At 39.6% G+C, this 25,389-nt stretch overlaps 1 protein-coding gene across 1 annotated transcript; it reads right to left on the reverse strand.

Annotated features, from left to right (window-relative positions):
• Positions 1-1,824: 1,824 nt before the first annotated feature.
• LOC5564039 (MICOS complex subunit Mic19) lies at positions 1,825-24,025 on the reverse strand. The gene is made up of 3 exons (XM_001648312.2): positions 23,822-24,025; positions 23,447-23,688; positions 1,825-2,231 (listed from the first exon to the last, which is right to left on the reverse strand). The coding sequence occupies exons 1-3, from the start codon at positions 23,940-23,942 to the stop codon at positions 2,010-2,012; spliced, it is 585 nt and encodes a 194-aa protein (XP_001648362.2). The 5' UTR covers positions 23,943-24,025; the 3' UTR covers positions 1,825-2,009.
• Positions 24,026-25,389: the final 1,364 nt, after the last annotated feature.

The raw sequence follows: 25,389 nt of genomic DNA on the forward strand, positions 1-25,389 counted from the left end.
TGTAAAAGCTAAGGGGGGTTGTAGGGTCTTACACCCTATAAAAACCAAGAGCGATGAATCAAAGTAGGCACTGGGAAAAAGAGAGAGTTGAGTAAGGAACCGATCGGTGTGGATGCGGAAAGAAAGAGCTTGTGAAAAAGTAGTGAAAATATAGGAAAAGTGTTAAGAGAAGAATTGAAGTTATTATTTCAAATAGTGTCCTGAAACTTGCTATCCGAATATCCTACAGTAATATGAACATATGCTGGGGGTAGAATTAACGTGTACACACTTAAATTATTTCACCGATTTCAGTAAATCGTTTCGCCGAGAACCCAACAGCTGAGAATTCGGTAATTTTCAATGCCGAATCTCGGTACTTATTTTACCGAGATTTCGGCAATCCCAAATTTTTGACGAGATCTCGGTGAACGTTACCGAGATTCGGTAAACGTTCACCGAGATTTCGGTAAAAGTTTTACCGAGAATCGTCAAATTATTACCGAGATATCAGCTGTTGGGTTCTAGGTGAATCCGTTCAAGTGTGCAAACTTAAACGGGTTCGCCGAGAACCCAACAGCTGATATCTCGGTAATAATTTGACGATTCTCGGTAAAACTTTTACCGAGATCTCGGTAAACGTTTACCGAATCTCGGTAACGTTCGCCGAGATCTCGGCAAAACATTTGGATTGCCGAAATCTCGGTAAAATAAGTACCGAAATTCGGCATTAAAAATTACCGAATTCTCAGCTGTTGGGTTCTCGGCGAAAAGTTTTACTGAGGTCGGTGTGTAGTGGGGGTAAAATGACCATTATTCAAATGGACCAACGCACGTGTTCACGAATTTGACGTTTGAGCGGTGCCGAATTCACTCGTTGCCATGGTCACGTAAAGAACACGGCACCGCTCAAACGTCAAATAATGAACTCGTGCATTTATCCATGGACCAATGCACGAGTTCACTAACCGTTAAAACTTCAAAAAGTGAACCCGTGCATAGATCTATTGAACGTTTTGCGGTGTGATTCACGACATCTTGTACGTGATCAATGCACTGCCCCTCTTTGCACAACAGTCACATGTTGGAAAACGACAAACTGGAAAAAAAAACAATTGAAATCTCGGTGTAGAAGTGCTAATAAAAACACTGATCTGAGAACCAGGCTATGTGTCAGTTGAAACGCAACGCCAAAAAGAATACGTTTTCAACAAAATATGATCACAGCAACCTTGTACACTTCTATTCATTTTATGTCCGTCAAAATTCCAGTCGCTACAAAATGGCTCACTTCCTAGTCAGACGTCTTTTTTCTAAAACTATCCCAAAATGGGCACTTGCTAGGCGTTTTTCTTCTACCAACAATGGGAACAACGAGGAAGAAGGCCACCATGATCCGCAAAGTCAGCTGAACAATCTCCACACATACGAAACCATCGAAGATCCGAACTCACTGGTCAAAACGACCATCATAAGGCGAAATCCAATCCTGCAACGGTCGAAAACTCCGGAGGAAATTTTAGAGGATGCCGCCAACGCCGTTGCCAATAGGAAGCCGGAATCTAGGAGTCCTGAATCGACAACATCCAAAGACAACACAACTCTCACGAAATCAGGGCTTTCGGATGGAACGGATGATGATTTTGAGAAAAATGTCTACTGGGGACACGACGGGAAGAAAAGCATCGTAGGGTACGATATCTTCCAAGAACTTGAGGAAAGATTGGAAGAGATACTGTCGCGCAATGAGGAACTGAATAACCCGCCCCTGGAGAAAGCTGAAGAGACTACACCAACGGAAGAGAAAAACAACAAACTGGCTAAAATTAGCAACGCACTACAGGGTTTAAATCGTCTTTTAAGCTTCTATCTGTTAAGATCTTATCTGTATCAGAAACATTGGTGAGTAAAGCTTGCTGCTTGCTTGGTGTAACCATTTCTCGATAATTTATCTCTTTTTTATGTACAAACTAAAGAACACAAATTACCTCTCTAGTGATAAGTTTAAGCATCAGCACATTTTCTTTCGATTATTTTGCTTCTGCTGGTTTTTCGACGGATGCCTTTTCCTTCAGTACTTGAATACGGTGTAGATTGACGCAGTCTGTGAACGCCCTAACATCTGCGGAACAGTTCAGCGTTTCGTGCTGATTCTTCTTGTAGCATTCGACCACCTTTGCCTTTAGGTCCTGGCACGGTGGCAGCTGATGGGCTACGGCAGTGCTCTCGAAGCGCTTCTTAACATCAACGATCTAGAAGAGAGAGTTCAATGCGAAAATATAGTTAAGAATTATCATTATTATTATTTATCTTTATTTAAGTGGCTTTTCGCCAAGCATCGTTATGAATCTTTGTGCTAAGTGCGATACGTGAGGCATTTTATTACTATATTCATCTATCTAACAAATCCTAACTGTAAATTTTGGGATACATGGAATTACCTACTATCATTTTTTTTTCAAATTAAAAAAAAGCAAACAATACCTAACATTTTTAAAGGTTTTTCTCAATCAAATTCTTTGAAACTCGGCCATTAAGGTGAAACAGTTTTGAATCAACTTCTAAGATCGCACTAAAACTTAAGTTTTTGCGAAAATAACGTGGTTCTTCTAATATAGTAGTTCAAAATTGTGAATCTCATCAAGTACCCTATGTTGGGTACATGAATTTTCTAAATCAGTAGTGTCATTGAAGGCTGTAAATGCGGGAAATAGAAAATGTTTCTACAGTAGGTTTGGGTTGCCCTTAGCAACAGGTGTTTTGCTATTTTCAAGGCATTTTGCCTACAGCAGCGATACGCGTGAGTTTCACTGGCTCCGCTGACTGTGATTTGCTATGCTTGCCTACTGTAGTGTGAATTTCAGAACTTTTCTAAGCTCTCCTTCAAAGGCACAAATCTCGCAAAGAAAGCATCCAACAACCGTGCACTTTTTATTTTGGCTTTGTACACTAGCAGAAAGCTTAAAATAAGAAAATCAGAAACGTTTGCCAACTATTTCTCCAGTTTTGTGCCTTTGAAATCGCGAATCACAAGTCGGCCATTGTGCCGGCCGTCTTTCGATTCTGAGATGTTTCACCTTAAGTGCATTCACATACGAAGCATGTGAATATAGCATATATATGAATCATATAGGGAAATGATCGATGAAAAGCTCAGCTTCACCTCCCCGAAGAAATACCGTAATGATACGCCACGTCGTGCTCCTATTGGCTAATCCACCTAACAGTTATTCCTAATTCAGATTCAAACATCTTCTTTCTTAATTACCCTTATGGAAAACGAGTTTGTAAAGTTTCCATTTGCTCAATGTCTACTTCTTACGGATGGGACTGACTTGCAATTTACGGCAGTACTATAGGTGCCACAATAGATCAAAATAATGGTCGCAGTGGCTCATCCGAATAAAAGTCTACACGCAAAAAAATTATGCGGTAAAAACTACCATTTTAGGGGGTTAACTTAAGCGCTCACACCGGCAATTTTTAGCAGACCAGAAAAGCACTTGGTGGGATGTACCGTAAACATAGTAAATTGGTCTGAAATCCTATGGTAGTTTCAAGAATAGGCGTAGTCAGCTAAAATAGTAATTTTCACCACAGAATTTTTTCCCTTGTAAAAAGTATAGTGATAGGTATCTACACGCTGTGAACTAGACTATCGAAATGCATTTTGCCTTATGAAAGGTGGAACGGGTATTTTCAACCAGCAAATTAGCGCACGTGTTCGTGACACCACCCGGTGAGAGCTCAAATGCTCGCGTAACTTTTCAAAACGACTCATCTAACAATTCACTCATTTCGAGAAAATCAAGCTAGAAGCACAAAGAAACAGACGTAACACTTAGAACAAATTGCGATCAAAATCATAGTTGCGAAAACATGTACGCCCAATGCTAAAAACACTGTAATTGGCTGATGGACCAACAGGTGGCGGTAGTGTGTAAACGTCAAACACGAACAAAAACGACGCGAGCGCTGCGGGTTAAAAAGTTGGTCGATGGACAGCGATGATAGTGTGACGTTTTTTTGTCTGTGCAACAAGGTTGTGAAAATTAGAGTTCAACGTAAGAATTAACATTTTGACAATTTATTTAGAAATTAAACTGAAATCTATATACAAATCAAATAGGACGTTTTGACCAAAAATATGTACGCAGGATAAATCACATAGGTCGTTTTGTTTCAACAATTGTTACATTGGACATTCACTTCGGTCATTTTGTTTCAGTTATAGTAACATCGGACATTTTGATTTGTACACACAACAAGCTACACACTAAGATTTTTTCTCGTTGTTCGGTAAATTTTCTTACCCGAACCGTACTGTAAATAAAATTCAACTGAGGTTTCGGTAATGCAGATGAGATTTACCGAAAAACCTTAAATGAATAGAAAATCAAAACAATATTCCTCCACTTTTACCGAAATTATCGCTTTATTACCAAAAAAAACTGTAGATCGTATAGATTCGCCGTAGACTGTAAATTTTTACAGTACTGCAGTTTAACAAGCTAAATGCTTTACCGAACAAATGGTAATTTGAAAATTCTGGGGCTACCATATTTGTCTCTAAGTGCTTATCAACAAGATCATATCGCATCTGTTTTTTTAACTACAGCACCGCGATTAGCGTCCGTACCGTTTTCCGTAAGTATGACCTGAGTGTTTCTATGAAAAAGCTTATTTTTAAGATGGAAATAAATGTTTACAACCGCCAATTTACGCTCTCGGATTGCAGCATCGCATTACGAGCACAACTACCCATGACGGAATCGGTGGCACTGGTTTTCTTCATGAGGGGTAAACAGCCAGGATTGTCAATGTCCCACCTGAGCCCACTGACGGTGTTCAATGGCCTTCATCTAAAGAAATCAGCAAATTCGCGAAATAAATCGATTCATTACATTTGATTCCAATATAAACTTCATTGTGTTTATTTTTTTTTTCGATGATTCTATTCTATTCCGACTACCTGCTGTTACGAACAAAGCGTTCGGTAATTTATTTAACATTTCGTTCGGTAATATTTTACGAACATGCTGTAAATTTTTGACAGCTGTGTGTCGAATGAAGTTACAGATTATTTGGTAATTCTTAACTTTACCGAAAGCAGTACCGAGCGCTCAGCGGTTTATATTTCGGTAAAAAAATTACCGGAGTCGGTAATATTTTCTAAGTGTTTAGTTGTATTGCATTCAGTATCCACGTGCGCAATCATTCAAGTTGATGTACACATTTTGTTGCGTTGTGCAGACTTAAATTATTTCACCGACCTCAGCAAAACATTTCGCCGAGAACCTAACAGCTGAGATTTTGGTAATTTTCAATACTGCATCTCGGTACTTATTTTACCGAGATTTCGGCAAACCTATTTTTTACCGAGATCTCGGCGAACGTTACCAAGATTCGGTAGACGTTTACCGAGATCTCGGTTAAAGTTTTACCGAGATTCGTCAAAAACATACCGAGATATCAGCTGTTGGGTTCTCGGCGAATCCGTTTACCGAGGTCGATTTCTGAATTTAAGTTTGTGATAATCGGATTTTTCCCCTCCGTCTGTTGTTACATAGGACACGTTGAGCTACAGTCAACTTTCGTTCGTTGCACTAAACCTGTAGCCCACTTAGTGAAAGACTTTCACTAATCGGGCTGAGTTTCGAGCTGTCAAATAGCATAGAACAAAAGAAAATCAGGGCTACCAACATTGATAAATTGCGTCTTATGTCGAAAAATGACGTTTGCCTTCGTTTTAGGTGGGCTATAGCCCAACTAACGGGAGTCCAATAGGCCTTTTCATGTGACAGATCCGTCTATGCATTTGTTTACATCGGTGGAGGACCGGTGCTAACACGGGCCTGTCATTTTCATAGAAGAACTGTCAAAGTGCTTCCCGATCAGCTGATTTGAGACGTCATGTGAATAGGCCTATTAAAACGAAGCCCATCTAAAGATAGTGCAGCGAACGAAATTCGACTGTATATATGGGTCTTTTTGCTCTCTCGCTGATTCTTCCTTAATCTTCCCCCCGTTTCAATGCCTTCATGTTGCACTCACACTTGTTCGTGTGTGAGTTTCCCACTACACGACGGGTGGTGACGGCCAAGGCGTGTTCAACCCCTAAGGTGACACATTATGCTCACTTTGTGGAGAACCCCAGAAAGGGTAGGTGAGGAAGGGCTGGCCGTTTTGTTCACACACATCTGAGACAGGTAGCACAGCGTAACAAAAATTACATGTTTGCGTGTCTCAAGAACCAAATTATGTGTCTCTAGTAGATTTGGGGCTGCTGAATCTGATGCCGTTCTCAGAAATGTTCCAGCACGTCACTATTTTTAGCTACAGGTCGCCAAAGTTGTACAAAACACTGCTTTTATTAATGTTTACATGAAATTTAAAGTACAATTTATCATACTTTTTTGTAATCTAATCCACCAAACATGCAAAATAGAACTTGAACTTTCATTTCAGACATAATTTGATTGAAATTGCGCGATTAAATTTCGATTAAACCGATTTTTTCAACATGCTTGCAGTCTCCATACAAAATTCTTCGTTTCTTCTATACGGCAAAATACAACAATTCTCTAAACCATCAAAAAATAACTTTTCCGTATCGAAAATAATACAAACTTTAATGATAAGTATTGTTATACACATAAAGTTTGAATTCAGTGGCAAATTAAGCCAATATATTACCTTACAAGCTGGGAAACTTGCATGCAAGTTGGCTGAAATAGTCATTTTTTGCATTTTCAACAGTCAATATCTCAAAAACTGGACGTGCTATGATATTTCTGAAAACGGCAATGGATTCAGCAGCCCTTAATTAAATGAATAGCGGTATATTGGTGCTAGAGACAAAAACGTGTTCCGCAGTGTAGTCGGACGATTGACTTCTGATTGGTTGGAGAAACAGTCTTGTCAAGAATAATAATTCTTTCTTCCAATACGATCGCACCAGCTCATTGTGTGCTCTATATTTCTTTCTCTCTTTTCTACAATTTCTTCCACACTTATAGCAGCACGGTTAGTTTTAACATAGACAGACAGATGTAACACTTAGAACAAATTTCTTCAAAATCTATCGCCCAGTTTACACTACCATCATCTGGTGAGCATGTTGTACGAAAAGGTGTTTTGTGCAACAAGACCGGCAGATGGCGGTAGTGTGAATGGAATGAATGGAAATGATCTTTAATGATAATCTTGAGTGCAATTTTGATTATGATGTATTACAATCGTATACAGATAGTGGTATGGGCGATTTTTTTTTCCAAAATTTCGTCGGATTTTGGATAAAATGCGTGGAGTTAAGCGATGTGCTGAATTAGGGCACTTTACGGTAAGGTACCGTGGGGCAAGTGGGTAATGGATTTCGCATAGTTGGGATTCTTCAAATTCTAGAGACATTATATTAAAACAAATGAGGTCGTGTGCATTTTTTAGCTTGACTCCCACCAAATATAAGCAGTATGCTGAAATTGATTTTTATGTAAAATTGAAGAAAAAAGTACAAAAATTTTTTTTGGAAAATGTCTCCTTACTTTTCACTTGCCCTACAAGTGGGTTATCGTTAAGTTTATCGTTTTGAACAATAAATTCAAAAACTAACAGTTATATTCACGATTTCTATTACCTTTAACATTTGTTAAGGCGTCTCAATGAACAATAACATAAGTAACATGTAAACAAAGCAAATTTTATTCTTGTTACTTGAATTTTCTTCTGTTCAATTACGTTTGTTGAAATGATTTGACAACATTATAACTGCAACACTTCCAATGTTAGTTCTTACATCATGGGACAGCAATTGCATTTCTGTTCTGTAGAACTTCCACCGCTCGTTATTTGTTCTTGAGAAAATCGGATATGACGCCGGATAACTCTTCGGGAGAAATCAAACGGAATCCTTTAATGAAGTATTTGGAAACTTTTTTATGTGGATAGACTTATACCCCATTTTTATGTTTTGAACTAGCTTTACATAGACATTCCACGAGATTTCCGTGCGTTCTCTTATATTGGAACTTTCCAATCAACGTCTTCCTTTTAATCGGCTGTCCGATGTAAACATATCAAGGGCCCTATTTTATAAGACGAGTAACTAAAAATTTCGCTCGACTTGGCTCTGTCACTCGAGTTCATCGACAGTTATCACACTGTGTGACTGGATTACTATGGACCGATGCACGAGTTCACTATCTGACGTTTGAGCGGTGTCGTGTTATTTAAGTGACCATGGCAACAAGTGAATTCAGCACCGCTCAAACGTCAAATTAGTGAATTCGTGCATTGGTCCATGGACCGATGCACGGGTTCACTATTTGACGTTTTAGCGGTGCGGTGTTATTTATGTGACCATGGAAACTAGAGAATTCGGCACCGCTCAAACGTCAAATTAGTGAACTCGTGCATCGGTCCATGGGAGTCGACGGGTGACATCTGAAATATGCATGCTTACTTTGATCGACAATAGAGTCCTAAAGCCCTGTCCCAATTTTAGTACCAAACGCTTAAGTTTAGGCCAAAAACACTTGTTTACTCAATTTTCTAATGTTTTCCGTTGGTTTAAGCCTATAAAACATTTTTTTAGATTTTGTCACATCCTTTGGCTTAAACTCAAATTTTGGGTGTATTTTGTTTTCCGTGTCCCTTACGAAATGTCAGATAGGAACAACCCCAGTGGTCGAACTAAAGCCCCTGTGGTGTTTTTGTCGACTAAGCGAACGTCAAACATGATCAAAAGTGTCAAGGTTCATTTATGGACAAAATTTTTAAATTAAAGTTTAAACATGTTATAGCCATTATTTGAGCGGGAAAATTTGCTAAAGTAGTTACAGTAACATGCTTTTTCGTGTTATTGAATAAAAACAAGATTTCATTAAAAATTTTAGGACCCAATTACTACAGACGAGTCACGTGAATTCGCTCGAATTACAAAATAGACCCCTAATTTCATGATTTGGCCATGATAGTAGCTTTTAACGCTTTGAGTATAGTGTTTCTTGAATTATCAGCACGTTCTGTTGTTATATGATAATAGATCATTGAAGGTAGTTTTTGTCAGTGCTCACCGCATCAAAACAAAGGCGCCACTGTATATGGGATTTAACATTGTGACAGCATTGCTGTTCTGTCAAACACACAAGGCTACGGTGGCGCTATCTATGCTTTCCATAGCGGCCGTTTTGGTTATTTTAATGATCCATTGCGAACCTTGTATATTTATAGCTACCTAAAGAGCAGACACAAATTCAAACTCTAATGAGATACTTTTCACTTGCCCGACGTGATTAGAAAATTGACGGTGTTTCAATTTAGTTATTTTTAGGTCTATGACGAATCAATTCTAAATCTTTTTTTATTGCAGTTTAAAACTGTCAGAGGGGTCAACTTAAAAGTGGTACAGAAAATTATTTTCCGCAAATTTTTTTCGCTGAAAATCGTTATGTTCTCAATGGCCTCAAAGGTTTACGCATGAGTTTAAAACGTTAATTTACATATTCAGTAAAATATACCAATTATTTTCACTTACCCCATTTACCCACTTGCCCCGCGGTACCTTACATCATTAGCGCGGTGATGATGGTCAATCAGATGACAACCAGAAACATTAACTCAAGAACGCGCCATCCGTCATGGCCAGCATCTACACGCTTGAGGTGTTTTTTTAAAAGCAAGCATTTTTTCGTGATGCGTGCACTAAGTACATGACGCGACCGGTCTTGTATTAACTTTATGTAGAGATATGTGGGCTATGATCACAGCTCTGTATTGCAATATAGCTACAATCCAGTCACTGATGACCCGCATAATTAGAATTATTCGTGCATTCGATTTTACAATTTTCCCATAATGATGACTAATCGTTCAAAACGAAATAGTTTTGGTTGAACTGATAAATCAAAGTTAACAGCCCGATTATTATCTGAAATTTTAAAAATCTAGAATCAATTGAAAGACAAGAAGAAAATTATATTCGAAAACGAAGGATAGTAACAACTGGTAACACATTTTTGGTAATTTAAAAAAAAGTGCACTGCCCACACTATTATGGGTCACCTAGTCACGATTATTAGTCACTCTGTTCCACATGCAATTCAAATGGAAATGACCCATGTTAGTGGGTGACCCATAATAGTGTGACCACTGTGGTTCAAATTATGGCTAACATAAAATAAGATTGAATTAGAAGTGCACATGTTGATAATTAGGCCACGCGACGCCTCTGGTTAAAAGCGATGCAATGTCTAACATTGGCCATTCAGAATTATAATAATCTTTGTCCTATACTATCCAGAACGCCTAATACTTCTACGCTAATAAAATCTCGCTTAAATACACTGCCGTGAATCGCAAGTCAGTCCCATCTGCATTTTCGTCAAAATTGAGTTTAGTTTCTTTCAATTTCTTCCAGCTGCACTAATGGGATACTATGATTTGTTCGGAAAAATTAGGAAAAAAACAGCAAGTCAAATTTTCCCATAATGAAAAGTAATCGCATATCAGTCCCACTACAGATTTCCGCACCGTGTTACACAAAAATGAAACGTGTTTTGATCATCTTTATATTTTCCACAGAAAGATATCGCAGTGAAAAGCAAATTGTGAAAATTTCATCAAGATTTGTGCATGTTCCAAATCTCTGGAATTTTTTGAATATTCGTATGAAAAACGGGTTTGGAAACTTCACAGCCCATTTTCTCAATGCCTACTTTTTACAGATGGGACTGACTTGCGATTCACGGCAGTACAGCTCTATCAAATGAATGTAAGGCTCCGAGATGTGGAAGGATCACGAATAAAACAAATCCAGAGAAGCGACTGGAATTTAACCGTCGAGTATCATGGGAAAACCTGAGAACCTCATGAGAAAACTAGAATACATCTTCAGCAGAGTTACAATATACTTGCCATACGGTTTGCTGAAGATGACCTGCCTAAGGCAAACTTCATCCTCCTTATTGGCATTACGTCCTCACAGAGACAGAGTCTGCTTCTCAGCTTAGTGTTCTTATGATCACTTCCATAGTTATTAACTGAGAGTTTTCTTCAGGGCAGGCAATCGTCAGCTTCGTCACAGTGCGATGACGAAATAAAAAGACATCGTCATCCAGTATAATAACTCTGGCAAGTCGTCGTCTCATCATCGACGAAAGAATGCACGACGAACGTCAGTCCAAAATCGTCAACGAACAACTTTGTCTTAATTCCGTTCGCTCCCCTTTCTCAAACGAAGGAGGCGTTTATTGTATATTCGCTTGCTATGCACAAAACGGCGAATGCCATCCCAGAATTGCTTGTATTGGCGATTTAACCCGTACTCCTCGAGCTCCAATAGCTCTCTTGGTAAGCGCGTGATGTTGATGATTCAGAGATCGTTTGTTCAATTACAGACATGTTTTGGTTTTTTTTTTGTTTTTGGTTTTTTTTTTCAAAAAAGGTTCATAATCTATCGACGCCACGGTTCATATTTTTAGTCGGCTCAGAGATCCCGAACGATTCGACTATAACGAAGGAGGCTTATTTGTTCGTCATGACGTTAAAAGAGAACGTTGATTTCAAGCATATCTATAAATAGGGGTGCTAGAGAAAAAATGACGTCATTTGCTTTTCACTCTCCGATTGGATCGCATCTCAGCAGGTATCAGATCGGCTTGCTCTGACCGGGCGTGCTTCTCAGGCACAGACATTGATAGCAAGGACCCCCCCCGTTTGTCTTGCTTCGCTCAAATCAAACTGTCGAGCGAGCGAGAGAAGATGCCATCCGAAGCCAAAGCCATCACCGCTGCCACCGCCAAGAAGAAGAAGAGGAAGCAGTCCACAGGAGAATTTGCGGTCGAACTGTGAACACGGTCGGTCGAGTCATTCTCGCTTTGTGGTTCACCGCTTGTTTGCGTTCACCCAGCCATCGTAATCACCGCCGCAAATTTCATCGGCCGAGGAGCTGTTGACCCGCGCTTCAAGATTTTGACTCGTAATAAAATCAGCATTGGTGGTCAAGAAGCAATCCCGTTAGGAACAAATACCAGAAGCCCCTGAGTTGCTGGTCCGAGGAGCTGCTAATCGAGCGTTGGACTAGTAAAATCGCTCAAGATTTCAAGAGAGAGCATCGTTTCCAGATTTCGACTTAAGCTCGGTGATCCATTACCCGTTGCTGTTGTGCACCATCCGCGCCACGAAACATTTAGCTGGTTTGTAGTATAAGCAAATAACTTGCTCAAATTTAGCTTATAAAGCCATCGGCCCTTTTCAGCGCCATCGAATTAGTGCAAAAGAGTTAAAAGAGAAATATCTCCGACTTCATTTATGACTTCTTATATTCCTAAATCAATTTCACAGCTCCATACAAAATTTCATTTGTCATGAATAATTTATGACTCAACTTGAGATTGTACTTGCGGACGCTGCTACAGTGCCGTCGGGTGAGTGCTCAACATTTCACAACGATTTTTAAATAGAGTGACATTTCCAACAGCGTCTTTGATGTTCCTTATTTTATGGGAACACTTTAATTTGGAAAATTATCACACGTATCAAAATTGCGACATATTTAGAATGCTTTTGAAAAGACATTCTCATTGAACAATTGTAATAATTTTGGCACCCATGGATCGAAATTTACCTTCATAATAAAGAAAACTATTGATTATCAATAGCTCGTATTGAATATTAAGTAAATGTAAATTTTTTTCAACAATTCATATTCGATCAATTTCTTATGCATTAGCATTCTCTGCAAGTTCAAGTAATTCTAAGCCCAACACATTATTGACACATACTTATTTCCCAGATTGGTCGATCAGAAAGCGAAGAGCACAAAGGGAGGAGCACCATCTGCTATTCTAAGGTTATAAAATATGCTGCCTTCGTCGGATTCAGTTTCATTCTATTTCCGCTTTCGAGCTGGTAAGAGTTCCTCCACGGTAAAAAATAAGCACCATGCTATCAATAGTCCAGCACTTGGATTTGCACTACTGTTGAATCTTGACAAAATCAAGGTAACAGCACTTGAATACAACGTTGCATGTTTTAATTTGAAATAAAAAAAGTTAAAACAAACATTTTCGCCTGACCCAGATTTGAACCACCAACCTTCGGAGTGCAAGTCTAGTGTCTTACCTCGACACCAACTCGCATCTGTTGAAAGGGACCGAATTGACCTCAATCAGTTTCTACAACGAGCTGTCAATGTTGCTCTCATCCAAAAGACATGATGTTCAAAATCAACGACTTTTCACTTCAGAGTCTAGTTCTAGAGACAGTAGAGCAAATCCAAAGTTGTAACTCTTCAAATCATGGTGATTGATGTTTTGAATTGAGTCAAGTGATCAATCTATTCAATCGAACGTGCTGATTTTTTACCGTGTCCGAACTTGCTTAGCGAGAAGCAGTGCCGGATTTGGGCTTCGGGGCCCGGGTCGGATCACATAAAAGGGGGCCCCTTTATACAAAATTCAGCACGTTTTGGGATTCCACAAACTATTGAAATGAAATGAGTTTTGAACGAGATGGTCGGTCCAAACAAATTCAAAGTAGTGTAAGTGTCATTTTTGGTTGTGAGTTCCTTTTGATTCTATTTAGTACAAGTTTCCGGTTTGTCTCTTGTTGCCGCATTCTCTGAAAAAAAAAACAAAGCATTTACAGTACTGGCAAGGCCACAAGGCTAATTGACCTGAAAATTGAACAGCACGCTGGAAAAAGAAACTTGAAATTAAATTTGTAAATGAATCATCAAATTATATGCAAAAGTATCCAAGTTCTTAATATCCACCCATTACGACAAAAATGTTCAAATTTTAATACTTAGATATTTTGAAAACAAACAATTTAGGATAAGAATAATATTCCACAAAGTTTTGCATTTCATCTAAGTGAATAAACTTGCAGAAGCATGCCTTTATCTAAAAATTCAAATTTCAAAAATATTCCAATTTGAGAATTTCGACATTTTTCTCAGAACCGTATTTTTTATAGCTTCCAAACTCATGAAAAGAATTTGGTTAATTTCTCATAAATCAAATTTCAAGTTATTTATGAGATGTACTTCAAATTTCAGGTCATCTGCTTTTTAGGAACTGTTATACAGTTTTCTAAACGTAACCATTTTGTATGAAAATCAGCCCTCATGTACTTTATTCTTGGCAGCACTGTATATAATATTACCCCAGCAACACACATGTTTTAATTGTGTATTATCAACTGTCGGTCATATATGAGTTGATAATACACAATTATAACATGTGTGTTGCTCGGGTAATTATATTCAAAGCTTACTCTAAGCCTTTACTGAATTCAAAGAAAACTTCATCAACTACGGAATACAAAATAGAAAAGTTTTTAAAAATAATCTTACAAAAAATTTCCCTTACGCTTCATGTGTCTGATGGAATTGCAAATATGTTTAAATTGTAAAGTTCTGATAGGAATCAGATAATTTCATTGAATTGAACATTTCTTTAAAGGCTTAGTCATATTTTTAAGATCCTGCTAGTGCATTTTCCATTCAAACATTTTTTTCAAAACTAACTAGAGAAGTATTTCGAATATATATTCGAGTATATATCTGACCATACTTTGAGATTAGGTAATGAAAAAAAGCTTAAGTATTGGAAAGTTGACTTTGACGTTAGAATTATATGTTCAAATGTCTGAATAGAAAATATTGTAAGGTATTTCAAAATGTTTTAGTTCTTGATTTTAATCAAGGGGGTGGCTGGTGCTTCATCGGGTGGCCTATTTGCCCCCTTGGCAACCCCCAAACCACCCAGGTAGCTATCAAATATTGTAAAGTTACTGTTAGGACTTCGAATGGCTTTAAAATGTGGATCTCATAAGGGCAAATGTACCATTAGTGGTACCTCCTAAGGGAAAACTGCTAAAACATGGTGATAAAATCATGAAATATATGATTTTCACGTATCAGTCAATAGAGTTTGAATCCTACTATCATTCAAAGGCATAAAAATCACGATTCATTTGAAATTTCCCTGCAAAAAGTCTTGCACCAATAATAGGCACAGTTCTACCTCCACTTTGGGTAGTGATGCACCACTATAGGTGCAGAGGAGCAAAACTATTAAGCAAAATAATTGTTTTAAATAGTTTATCGGTTAAATTTCATGAATATTATTCGATTACTTGTATCAGTTTCGCATTGTACATCTTAGAAAAACATCACATAATCATTTATTAGTGCGAAACATGCCACAACACACTACCTGCACTAAGGGAGCGTTTGCCCTAGGAGAAAACGACACAAATTCTTAAAGTGGCATTTTGTACCATTTGACCCTACCTTGCTGCTAGAAACCTGCTGAGCTGTTAATTCAAAATCTGGTTTGTGAAATCTCAAGATTTCAAGATTGAGCTACGTTTCCAGATTTCAACTAAATCCCTGTGATCCGCTACCCTGTTGCTGTTGTGTATACCCATGAAATATTCAGCTAGTTTGTCGAATAAACAGAGAACTTATTCACTTCTTCTTCTTCTTCTTGGCATTAACGTCCTCACTGGGACAGAGCCTGCTTCTCAGCTTAGTGTTCTTATGAGCACTTCCACAGTTATTAACTGAGAGCTTCCTTTGCCAAAGTTCCCATTTTTGCATTCGTATATCGTGTGGCAGGTACGATTATACTCTATGCCCAGGAAAGTCAAGGAAATTTCCATTACGAAAAGATCTTGGACCGACCGGGAATCGAATCCAGGCATCCTCAGCATGGCGTTGTTTTTTTCTCTCGCTTGCTCAACAGTTCGATTTGAGCGAAGCGAGACAAACGGTGGGGGGGTGGTCCTTCGATATCGATGCTGAGCCTGCTGAGATGCGATCCAAGCGGAGAGTGAAAAGCAAATGAAGTCAACTTTTCTCTAGCACCTCCTCTATTTATAGATTTGATTGAAATCAACGTTCTCTTAACAGTTATTAAACTATTTGGACAGGTATGTAGGTTTCAGTAAGTAAACGACAAAACCCTTTTATGCCTTGTCTTTTGATTGAGGTGCTAATCAAAGAATTTCGTTTAGCCAGCAAAAAGTTTTAGAGTTTAAAATATTTCATGCCAACGTAACTCTCTTGGTTTTGAAATTCTAAATTCACTTCTGTATGGACCTATGCACAAGTTCAGTTTGAGACAAGACGTTTGAGCGGTGCCGAATTCACTCGTTGCCATGGTCACGTAAATAACACGGCACCGCTCAAACGTCAAATAGTGAACTCGTACATAGGTCCATAGAGAATTATTATTTTAGTATCAGCCGCTCAGCATAAAAACTGTCATTCAATCACAATCACAGCACCTATCATCTATCATCCAACATCCTATCATCTGCAAAAAGCTACTGCACTATTGTTAGAGTCTGACCCAGAATAATAGAAATATTAGAATTAGAACGCTAGAGGCGCTGTTTCCTCCATACAATGGCTGTGATGCAGATGAATCAACCACAGTAGCCTTGAATTCAATTGGCGCAAACCTGGGAGCGAACAACCGGTACTCAAACTGTCAAACTTGTTTTGTTTTGGAACAACTTTGGAAGAAAAACCTACATTATGAGAGTTGCTATTCGATAAGGTCAATTGGCCGGGATCTAACTTATATAGAAGTTTTGATTAGACCCACAAGTGTAAGCAATACGTTTTTAACTTAACAGGGCTCTATGGTGCATCTTTAAGTATGGAAGAACGGCAATTACACGCATATTGATAAAACAACACGATGGTATCCTTCTAATGAAGAACTGTTCTGAATGTGTTGAAGAAATTTCATGCCTTAGCCTAGATCTTAGCTGACTCGTAGACGCAAACTTCCGCAGTCAGCTACAGGACAAACCAATTGTATAATTTCAATTCGGTACCGATGCTGCACCATTTTCCCTTCCGGTATATTACTGGAACTTTTACTTCAACACTCATGATGCTGCAGATTGAAGTGTCCGGGGAAGGCCTACACTTAATCTATAACTACCCAATGATAACAGGCACCAACTCATTAATATATCTTTATATCCGTTCATTTAAAATAAACCACACACCTTGACGATAATGTATGAAGAATCAAAACTCTCTAAGGCACACAAACCACACGAAAACCCCATTGTTTCACCCAACACGCTCGGATGAAGGCCAGAAATACGACAGAACCAATATTTTGATTTCGAAAGCAGGTTGCTATGGATAAGTTGAACGAAATTTGACACTTTGAGTACCACCTCGAAAATTCGCATACTAGATGTTGGTCACAAGATTAGCAGCGACTGTGGTATTCCAAATACAGAATTAATGAAAAGTAATGATTCTGTACTAACTTATGTTTCGGATTATTCACATTAACATACAATTTCACCAAACACGTCTTACACTTCCAGAGTCACAATTTATTCTGCCCTTTCGTTTCATTGAGAGTCAAAGCCTACTATTTATAATTCAAACTCAGCATAGCACATCTCCCTTTTTATACGAATTATTAAACTATTTACATTACAAAATCTTTGTATTTCTCAGGAACTTTCCGTCCTCTGCGTTGACGTTCGCCATCATCAATGAAACCATGGTTTGGCACTTCTTCATCCTCAATAGGAAATCCAGCAAAGTTGTCCTCTTCATTGATAGATCTATCATCGACCATAGTTTCATCGCAACGCTGTTCTGTCGCAACTCTAGTATCATCATTGATCTTTTTAAGATGCGCGACGTTTCTTTCATACATCGCTCCGGTATCTGTATCTTCAACGGTTGCTCTGGGACCTGAACGATCCACTACTGTATACTTTGTTTTGTTGAAAACTGTTGAAAGTTTATTTTTGGGCATAAGGTTCTTCATCAGTACCGTATCCCCTTCGTCAATATCGGACTGTTTCGCATGACGTCGAATATCTTCACGTTCTTTTCCTTTCTGTTTGCTCAAAAAATCTTGGTCACGGAAGTCGGATGCAGGTGGAATTGATTCTATGTCCTGGATTGCTGGTAATTTGGATCTGATTGTTCTTCCGTAACACAATTCTGTTGGTGTTTTCCCCGTTGTGGAGTGTGGTGTTGTGTAGTACATTATTAGATAATCTTTCAGATCCCTTTTCCAATCTCTGCCAAGGCCGTGACTGATTTGCAATCGTTTCAATAGCGACCGGTTTTGTCGTTCAACTAAACCATTTTCCTGCGGCCAGTACGGGGCAGTATGGTTAAGAGTAATTCCATGGATCTTACAATAATTCTCGAATTCTTTGCCAATAAACTGCTTGGCATTGTCAAGTGTAATGGTTCTAGGATAACCGAGACGTGTAAAAAGCTTGCCAAGTCGCTCAACAGTTTCAGAGGCAGTTATGCGATTCATTATTTCAACTTCCTTGTATCTACTAAAGTAATCTATAACTACTAGTAGGTACTCACCAGAAGGAAGAGGACCCATAAAATCAATGGCAACATCAATCCACGGCTTGGTAGGCAGCTCTCTTCTATTCATTGGCTCTGGTCGACTTGGAAAACTTACCAATTGACAACCTTCGCATGATGTACAATGCTCCTTCGTTTCTCGATCCATAGAAGGCCACCACGCCCTATCTCGCAGTCTTCGCTTCATCACGGATTCTCCTGGATGACCTTCGTGTGCAAGTTGCAGCATTCGTTCGCGTAGTTTCTTTGGAACCACTAATTTGTTGCCCCGGATCATGGTGTCACCGATAAATCCTAATTCATTTTGAAAGGGTTCATACGGTTTTGTCAGAGGATTTTTCCATTGCCCTCCTCGAAAGCACTCTTTCACGGCAGCAATCTCTGGATCATCACGCGATGCTTCCTCGATTTCACAAATGTCTACTGCCACAGATTCTTGTATCGCCAAAACCATGAAATGACTATCCTTCTCGAAATCATTTGCGTTGTCCGAACAAACTAATCTGGACAAAGAATCTGCTATGTTTCCGCTTCCTTTACGATATTTTACTGTAAATCTAAACGATTGTAATCGCAAGACCCAGCGTTCGATTCTGGCACAGGGTGTTGATGATGGGCTGAAAATCACTTCAAGTGGTTTATGGTCAGTTTCCAATTCAAACTCTCTACCAATCAAATATTCAGAGAATTTTTCGACTGCCCATACCAATGCTAGTGCCTCTTTCTCAGTTTGGAAATAACGTTTTTCAGTAGTAGTTAAACTCTTGCTGGCATAACTGATTATACGGGGGCAATTGTCAGTATTATCTGCAAATTGTAGCAGAACCGCACCCAATGCGACTGGGGAGGCATCGGCTACAACCCTGGTGCGGAGAGAATTATTGAAAAAGGCAAGAGTGTTTGCATTCGAAATCAATTGTTTCAATTTTTCAAAACTTCTTTGATGTTCATCTGTCCATTTGAATGGGTTAGCACCACAGATTAATTCTCGTAACGGCGCGGTAATTGTTGCCATATCAGGAATAAATTTCCCAACGTAAGTTACTAATCCAAGAAAACTTCTTACTTCGTCCGAAGTGCGAGGTTCACGGAATTTTTGTAACGCTTGAATTTTCTGTTCAGTTGGTCGTACTCCATTAGCTGAGATAACATGTCCAAGGAAATCAAGTTGTTGTGCCTTGAAGATGCATTTATCCTGATTCAACATGATATTGTTTTCTTTCAGCACAGAGAGAACTTTAGCCAAAGCAGTATTATGTTCTTCCTCGGTTTCTCCGAAGATGAAAATGTCGTCGATATAATTAATAACGTTTTCACATCCGGCTAAGATTTGTTCCATTGTTTTTTGAAACATTTCTGGAGCACAAGAAAGGCCAAACATCAGCCTTTTGTATCTATACAGACCTTTATGGCAAATAAAGGTCGTAATATACCGACTTGATTCATCTAATTCAATCTATATTTCGATAATGCATGTTTAGAAAAAAATAGACAATTTAATAAAAAAATATATTTTCAGGCTACTGTCTTACCTGATGAAATGCATCTTTGATGTCCAGACGACTGAAGTATTTGGCGGACTTCAAACGTGGGAGGAAGCTTTCAAATGTCGGCATCATATGATGTTCTCTTAAGATAGCCTGATTCGCACGTCGCATGTCCACACACAGACGAAGATCTCCGTTGTCCTTGACAATGGTTACCAATGGCGAAACCCATGGTGCTGCTCCCGATACAGGTTCGATGATATCCGCCATCAGTAATTGATTCAGCTTCTCTTCAATCCGGCTGAGAAGCGCAATTGGCGGACGTCTGACTCGTTGGGCTATTGGAGTAACATTTTTATTGATCAGAATACTCAGCTGTACGTTCCTCATCCTTGGAAAAGGTCTTTTTCCAGCCGGGACAATGGCGTTCACTGACATGTTCGGCTCCTGGAAACCAATTTTTAATACCCCAAGACGCTTTGCTGTATCTTTTCCCAGTAATGGCTGGGAACCTCCATCGATGACATAGAAAATAGCTGTTTCCTGTCGCTGGTTATTTCCATTCCCAATCGTAAATGTCGTCTCAAGAACATGTGCTACATCCAAAGGCGTCGCATTTCGGCCGTATGTTCGTAGAACCACGTTCGGCACATGGATTGGCTTCCAACTTCTGACCCCTTGGATAAGCATGTTTCGCCAGGTACAATCATCGATAATATTTTGATTCGTGCCAGAATCAATCAACATTTTGATCAGAACACCCCCGACGTCAACCCATAGAAATTCGTCGCCGTCTCCAATGTTGCAAATGAAGCTTGGGCTGTTTTCGTTTTCTGAACACTTTATCGTTCGCACATTATCGGTTTTTGCCTTCTTACGAGCGGAGTATGGAATATGATCATCATACTTACGTTTCGGCATCGAGCGGCATACTCGAGCAAAATGACCAAACTTACGACATTTTTCGCATTGCTTATTCCGAGCTGGGCATTGCTGGTCGTTTCCGTAATGGGTTTTTTGTCCACATCGGTAACAAGCACCACTTGTTGGTTTACCACTTCCAAATATGCGGTTAACCTTGTCCTGATCTGATGGTTGAGATACCGGTGCCTCGCCAATACCGTTGCCAGCAATTGCTTGAACTTGCTGTTTAATTGATTCGAAAGAATTCACCATTCGGGATACTTGTGCGAGTGTGAGTGTTTCCTCATGCAGTAGTTTTTCCCTCAATTCAACCGGAGCGTGGTGTATGATTTTATCGATTACGCGCAACTCCCGACTTTCCGCTTCTGTTTTACCGAAGTCACATTTCTTCGCTTGTTCGTTGCACCTCATTGAAAACTTCGTCAAAGGCTCACGTGTTCCATCAGATGTTATTGCTGGAACCATTTTACAAAATTCGCTCCTTTCATACGAATCGTGTTGTTTTGGTGTAAAATGTTCATCCAATTTACCAATAGCCGTTTTGAATGGGTCAATCTCCTTTTCAGCATCTTCTTCCACGTCCGCGCCATCAATCGAGTAAAACAAGTCCTGTAGTTCCAGCCCACCCTTCGCTAGTAGTATATTCTTCAATTTGGTTGCATTTTTCTCTTCACTTGCTGCAATGATTACTTCGAAATTTCTCTTCCAACGCAACCATTCCTTTCGAATTTGCGTGTCTGGAAGGTGATTGAATTTAAATGGATTCTCGATTACTTTTTCAAATCGACGTAAGTAACTTTCATATGGTTTTGAGAAAATTAATTCAGAAGAATCACAACCTGTCTTTTAAAACTGTTTTAAAATTAATCAACTTTTTAATTTTTTTTCGCCGTGTACATCGCTTTAATTTTGCATACATTAAGCTCGCGTTCAAAAACTAGGGAGTTCCTGTTATTTCCCACAAAAAAAAATTTTACAAAATGATAAGCCGATTTATTCAGTTACTTTCGACGTTTTTCTACCAGTGTAAAATCGGCTCAAGTAGTGTTTTGTTTTGATTCGTGGTTAAGTCACTTTGTCTCTCCATACAGCGGGGCGGCGAAAGTAGTGGTTAGGTTGCGAAAGTTGAGGATCTTACTTTCGTCGTTTTGTAAATCCGGAAATTAATCGTTTTAAAAGTGAAAAATCCAGTTGGTTCAGAGCGCAACGTGTAGAATTTCGTCTGCGAAACATGTAGAATCGATAAAGTAAGTTTGTATACTGTTTTGACTTGAGTCTGTTAGAATAAGTTTTCGAGGATTGATGTTCCAATTTTCCATCTTACGCGAACAGTAGGCGCTGGAACGTTAGCTAAAAATATTTGAAATTTTCAATTTGACCTCGTTACCATAGCGACTGTACAACAAGCCCTAGGGTTCGTTTTTTTACCTTTTTATAATTTCTGCAAATTTGTAGCGGCTAATGCCTATTTCTACTCCCGGTAGCGGCTTCTCGCCTTTTTTCTGCCCAAACGCAGCGGCTACACGCCTTGTTTTCTCGAAGCGGCTCGGTGCCTGACCCTGCTCTATGGCAGCGGAAATGATCGGTTTCTGCTCAATACAGCGGTTGTTGCCTGTCCCTGCTCTACGGCAGCGGAAATGGTCACTTTTTTTTGCGTTTTGCAACGGCTTTTGCCTGCCCCACGTGCGCTCACCTTGCAAAAGACACACGTGGATGTTTGTTGTAAGTATTTTATTTTTATTTATTTTTTCTTACCTACTAAATGCAGAGGGTACGTTTCACAAGCTCGTCGCCAGATGTGGTATTCCAAATACAGAATTAATGAAAAGTAATGATTCTGTACTAACTTATGTTTCGGATTATTCACATTAACATACAATTTCACCAAACACGTCTTACACTTCCAGAGTCACAATTTATTCTGCCCTTTCGTTTCATTGAGAGTCAAAGCCTACTATTTATAATTCAAACTCAGCATAGCACAGCGACAATAGCGGTCTAATTGTTATGTCTATTCCCAGAATTGATCGAAGTTGTGTGCATAGTAGTTCTTCGTCAACCCCGCGGTAATGTAGCAGACATTACCTAGGACAGGACGTGAGAGCTCAACTAAGACTGCCCCGTTGTTTTTCAGTCGATAACCTTGACGATACAAAAGCCAGTGCTACCAGTATTTATGAAAAATTTCCAAACTTTTGATAAAAACTCTAATTTATGAACTAGCAACACGGCCAGGCTAGCAATAAAGTGCCCTGTTGTAATCCAACTCAACGATGTGAAAGTAGGCCTTTGCCAAACCGACCATTGAGAAGTGGTCTTTTTTGACAGGCAATTGGTTTCATTTTTGTACTTCAACCTGACACGTCTTGTCTTAGGACATTACTCACCCCAATTTTTAGTTTCGTCGACGACTTTTTCCATTTGACGATGACGATTGTCTACCCTGGTTTTCTTTGCCAAAGTTGCAATTTTCGCATTCGTATATCGTGTGGCTGGTACGATGAGATTTTAGGCCCAGGGAAGTCAAGGAAATTCCAATTACGAAAAGATCCTGGACCGACCGGGAATCGAACCCTGACAACTTCGGCATGGCTTTGTTTTATAGCCGCGGACAATAACCACTCGGCTAAGTAAGGCCCCTGGCACACATTATTAACAAAATACTACTCACCGCATCATTATATTCCTTCTCCATAATCTGATTGGTTTTCTGGAGGTTCGCTTCCAGGGTCTGCAGGCGCTTCGTCCAGTAGATGTCGTTTGCCCGCAGCTCTTGTTCCTTCTCCCGGCGAACTTGCATCGAGGTCAACGAGGGCTCCTCATAGCCGGCCGGTGGCGGAGGCAACGGGTTGGGATACGAACTTGGACCGGTGCCATCGGCGGCAGGGCGAGGGGCACTTTGCTGACGGGTTCCTTTTAGAGAGAAGAAAAAATTAGTTGTTATTTACACGGTTCGGGGACGGTGCATTTTTGTTTTACTCATTGCATAATCCACAGAATCCAAAACACTTTAGCGAACGCGATTCCATTCCGCTTATGATCTTACCTTCCTTCGGTGGCAATCCCGTCTTCAGCCGCTGGACAACGTCGTCGGAGATGTCGATGACTCCGGCCGGGGAATCATTGTCCACGGTGACCGTCCTCGGAGTGCTGGAGGAAGTTCCCATCGTGATCCGAAAGTTTTTCTCGTCACCTAAACAGAAGAACACACCTGATTTTGAGAGCACTTATGCACTGAACCAAATGAAAGGAGCAATTTTTTTGTTGCGACAAAAAAGCTACACGCTAATGTCGTGTTGATCAAAACACATTGAACATAAACTCATAGGGTAAGTGTACTATTTTAGGCTTGATAGGATTGACAATATTTCAAAAGGGCGTAGCTGCTTTTGTAAATGACATCATTCTACAAAGTGATGGTATACAAATTATGTCACGCTAAATTTCAACTTTTCCGACAACACCTCCCCCCCTTTGTCACGCTCTTGGTATGAGTCTTCTTAAAAATTGTGTAAGGCTTGTCACCCCCCTTGGAGCGTGGCCAGGTTTGGGAACAGTGACCACAATTTACCACAGTTCATCGATTCTGACAGTCAACCAAAACACAAAGCAGCAGCAGCAGCATCAATACCATCAGGCGTTGCGCTCCAACGGTTCACACACTGCTTGAATGTTTTTGTCTCTCCACTATGATCGTTTTCGGGCAGCCATCCCGAGGTAAATGATTGAAAAAAAATATTTAAATAATTCAATCGCTAATATTTCGCTTGTTTTTTCAACTAATTAAAATCTATTAGCTCTGAAAGCAAGAACACATCCGTTGCGATACATATAAACAAGTTAGATATGCTGCCTTTATCGAGCAAAAATGCAAAACTCCGAAAACCGGAAAAAATCGTGTCATCACTGTGCTCGAGTCATTTCGTATTCGGGTTTGAATAGCAGTTGGGAAGAAAACGATTACAGTTTTGAAGAGCCGTGACTTTTTTTTTGTTTTGAACGGTCATGGTTTGCTTTGGATTTTGATGGTCGTACATGTAAATGTAGAGGCGATAAATGTTTACTGCAGTAATTTTCCCATCTCTGAGCGTGGCATAATTTGTGTACGATCCCAAAGCTGAGGATCACATTGAGCTCTCTTCGAGCGATGAACTAATCTACGATGATGTCACGCTGCAGTACAGGGTGTCAAAATTGGCCATTTTCTGCGTTATGAAATTTGTGAGCAAACCCAAATGCAAAGTTGTTTATTGGTGGAAAACATCTCCATTTGAATTTGCCGGCAGTTGATGTTTGTTTCTGTTTTCCACATAAACTCTTTAAATCGTGTTGGGGCATGTAAGCGGGTGTGTACACGAGTGCAGAAACCACTATTTGGAAGAAACCAGTTTTTGGATTTCGATATACTGCTTCGCGTCTAAAAATAAATTCACCGCGTCGCAACTCGATTCTCAATAGTGAGCATATTGCACGTGGTGGAGGGCATAGATGCGCACTAAAGCGAAGTGACTCGCGACGCGGTGAAGTCGGTGAAGTTGGTCAAAAATCGAACTTCGCACGTTGGTTCACCCAGTCCAGTTCGCTGCTTGTTTAAATTGGTCGAAAATTAGTGCC

Source organism: Aedes aegypti, chromosome 1 (assembly GCF_002204515.2).
Source record: "Aedes aegypti strain LVP_AGWG chromosome 1, AaegL5.0 Primary Assembly, whole genome shotgun sequence".
NCBI classification, from domain to species: Eukaryota; Metazoa; Arthropoda; class Insecta; order Diptera; family Culicidae; genus Aedes; species Aedes aegypti.